The sequence below is a fragment of the Eimeria mitis genome, genomic scaffold (assembly GCF_000499745.2).
Source record: "Eimeria mitis Houghton genomic scaffold, Emh_scaff3833, whole genome shotgun sequence".
Classification (NCBI taxonomy): Eukaryota; Apicomplexa; class Conoidasida; order Eucoccidiorida; family Eimeriidae; genus Eimeria; species Eimeria mitis.
In genome coordinates this window covers 2033-5316 of record NW_013572166.1, presented here as the reverse complement: position 1 = coordinate 5316, position 3284 = coordinate 2033, and the positions used below count along the sequence as shown (strand labels likewise).

The 3284-nt window shown below is 52.1% G+C and overlaps 2 protein-coding genes across 2 annotated transcripts in view; both read right to left on the bottom strand.

Annotated features, from left to right (window-relative positions):
* Positions 1-360: 360 nt before the first annotated feature.
* Positions 361-1509, bottom strand: EMH_0070000 (uncharacterized protein; the record flags this gene model as incomplete). The annotated part of the gene is given in 2 exon segments (XM_013498926.1): positions 361-487; positions 491-1509. Coding segments are annotated over 2 exon segments (1146 nt in total).
* Positions 1510-2363: 854 nt separating this feature from the next.
* EMH_0069990 (uncharacterized protein) overlaps positions 2364-3284 on the bottom strand; it is a gene marked incomplete at both ends in the record, with an annotated part of 1266 nt that continues 345 nt past the window's right edge. Inside the window, 3 exons of the mRNA XM_013498925.1 lie at positions 2364-2501; positions 2658-2861; positions 3005-3177. Coding sequence (XP_013354379.1) covers positions 2364-2501; positions 2658-2861; positions 3005-3177 — 515 coding nt within the window. The remainder of the gene's footprint in view (positions 2502-2657; positions 2862-3004; positions 3178-3284) is intronic.

The window sequence follows — 3284 nt, the reverse complement described above, 5'->3', positions numbered from 1 at the left end:
CCCCAGCCCCGCCGCCAGCGGATGCAGGGGAACAGTTGCACGAAGGATGAGGGGGACCCCCCAAGGGAGGTGAACTGCTGGGCAGCTGACCACTGCTGCTGCTGCTGCTACTGTTGGAGACGGCCGTGCTGGCCGTTGGGTGTTCGCTGTGCTCTCTGTAGATGCCCCCGCAGTCTTTATAGGGAGTCTGTCCCTCTCGCTGCTGCGTCCACGCAGCATACGTATTCTCATCTGCTGCTGATGACCCTCCCCCCCTTTTATTTTTCATTTCTTCGGTTTCAGTTTGTGCCTCGTTGCCTTTGCTTCTGCCGCATCCCTCATATACACCCCAAGACGAATGCAATTCGTGGGCACAACGTCTCATGCGTGTAGGCGCTGGCCTGCTGGCAGAGGCAGTATATTGATCAGGTATGGGGGCAGATGCGGACAGGCTGCGGTATGCTGCGCAGTGCTGCCCTGCCGCTGCTGCTGTAACGCTGCTGCTGCTNCAGATGCGGACAGGCTGCGGTATGCTGCGCAGTGCTGCCCTGCCGCTGCTGCTGTAACGCTGCTGCTGCTCCTGCTGTAGTTGCCACGGAACGACGCTGTAGAGGTTTGTCGGAGCGCTGCAGCGCGCACAAGGCCATCCTTTCCCCTGTGCTGGGGAAGGGGGCCGCGTTCATCTTTGTTTGCTGCAGCATGATATGCTGATGATGCTGCTGCATCTGTATGCAGCGCCCCACAAGGCCTGCGATGCAGGCCGCCCTGGGCAGCCCGGCTACTCAACTCACCGGGGTTCGATGGGGGCCCCTCAAGGGAAGACGAATTCGTTGTTCCTCTGGGGGCCCCCTTTGCACAGAGCATATTCTCTGAGGTCTCGCTGTCTACGTTAGTGCTGATTCTGCTTGCGTGGTGAGCCTCCCAGTTCCCAGGACGGGCCGATGGTGCCGTTGTTGCAGCAGCAGCAGCAGCAGCAGCAGCTGCTGCTGCTGCTGCTGCATGCCTTGCGTCTTTGTCTTCTCCGTAGTTCGTCTTTCTGTGCAGCGTTGCAGCAGCGGAAGCATCAGAAAGCGAGTAATATCCGACTGCTGCTTCAGCAGAGTGGCTTGAGGCTGTAGGCGCCGCGGATATGCCTCCGTGGGTCTCATGCAAACAGCTGCTGCAGGGGTCGTGGGCAGGGAAGCCCAGTGTGTGTTCTTGTTGCTGCTGCACTTTCTCCTGAGCCTGTCCGCAAGCTGTGCATTTGTAGTGCGAGCTGCAAGGTTTTAGGGTTTGTGAATTTGTTGCATTGAGCGCGCAGTTGGGGGTGGTTCCTTGCTGCTGCAGCGGATTCAGGTGTCTGTACATCTGTTCTTCTTCGCGGTGTGCATGATCTCTGCCAAGAAGTGCAGCTGATCCCAAGCCACATCTCTCCTCCCTGCTGCTGCTGCTGCTGGCGATGCAGCTGCGTGTTTGTCTGTAATCTGCAGGTTGCCCTGCTGACCAGCTGAGGTTGAGGGTGTGCAGTGTGTTCGACTCCTGCTGCCTCATCCTCAGCAGACGTTCTGCACCGCCGTCTTGGCTTAAACAGGTTGGCTGTGAGCAGTGAGACATACAGGGGCTAGCAGCAGGCAGCGAGGCACATATACCCCTTCTACTACAGCCCATTTCCTGACAAGAGGCAGAAATATCCGTCTTTGCATTTGAATGCAGCTCTGCTTGCATCTGTGACGGCTCATGGAGACTGCTTAAACGCAGAGGAAGAGTGGGTGTTGTAGTCTGCTCCTGATTGTACACAGAAGCTACGCTGCTCTCCCCAAGAGGCTCCCGAGAGCCCCCACCAGGCTGCTGTGCAGCGCTGAGTTCGGGCGGGGGTTGAATGAGTTCTGCAGTGCGATGCACAGGAAAGAAAAGTATTATAAAAGTAACACTTTATATTTCGTCCTGTAGTTGAAGTAAAAAATTTCTGTGAAGGTTCTAGGGATGTGTTTACCTTCATAAAACGTTATAAAACGTTATTATCTTATGAATGTGTATTGTTCTAAAAAAGTATTTCTCCCCCCATTGCATGCATGCATGAACACGACTGTGGCAGCAAATAATGATAGGAAAAAATATATACAATGCAGTATAGTTTTGCTAGAATGTACTATCTTTTAATATAATATATACAATCAGATATAGTAAGGGAAAAGAAAACAGGAAATGGATATATACCTGTTGTGCACATTTCGCCGATAGGTGAATGGCTGTTCGTCTTCTGCGGTGACAGCTTCTGAAACTGATCTGAAACAGCACAGCAGCAGGCATGTGGTGTATACGAGTTTAGGTATTTGTGTTTGTGTCTTTTTCTTTGTACTGACGAGCAGAAAAGAAAGATACAGCAGGCGACTTCAGGCTGGAGCTCAACAGCCAGCATCAACGGATAGGCAGACAAATATGCAAGGAGGAGTAGTAGACTTGCATTCGTCAATTGAACACAATTCATCGCTTTCCGTCTTAGTGCCTTCAATTGCTTGAGTCGAGCAGAGCTGATCCGTCACCTGCAAAGCGCGCAGCAGCATTTTTTAATGTTTTGGGGTTTACAGTTTTGTGGGTCATGGGTTAGGCACTACGGGGAAAGCGGGTGAAGGCGGGGGGTGAACCCTGCGCGACGGGTTTGGGGTCACCTGTTTAGGGTTTTGGGTGTATGCTCCTACCTGTTCCGTGGCGTCTTCCTTTGGATCTATCTCTGAAAAATTCTTGAGGGGTTCCTCCAGAAGTGGTTCTTCTCTGGGCGACTGCGCATGCGTTTTGTTTGTTGCCTTCATGTTATCCTCAATATGATGGGGATAAACAAGCCGAAGCAGAAAGGCCTTTTCCTCTCTCTCCGTTCGCAGATCCGCATAGGCGGCATCTAGTGCCTGACATACATACCTCAAAAAACAGGAACTAATTTCAGTTCGTAGGAAATTCGTTTGTTCGTCTGCAGTGTCAGCTTTCTCCTCTTTGTATCCTTCTGTATATGCAATGAGGCAAAGTAAACCCCAAGACTGCATGCACCTACGAGGGCTGTGCGTGCTGCCTTCGCCTCAAAGTGAGCCTTTGATTTGCGCAGAACCTCAAGACGTTGCGCGAGCTTCAACAGCTCTTGCTGCTGCTTCTCACTTTGCTGTTGCACCTGCATGTGTTGCTGCTTCAGCTCCGTTAGCTCAGTTTGTAGAGAGCGCAGCTGCCGTTCTGAGTATAACAGATAAAGTGCAACAATACGCAAAAAGCATAAACGTGCTAAAGCTTCAAAGCCCCTCAACCACTCCCACCAAACCCTTCTATCCCAATCAAAGCAA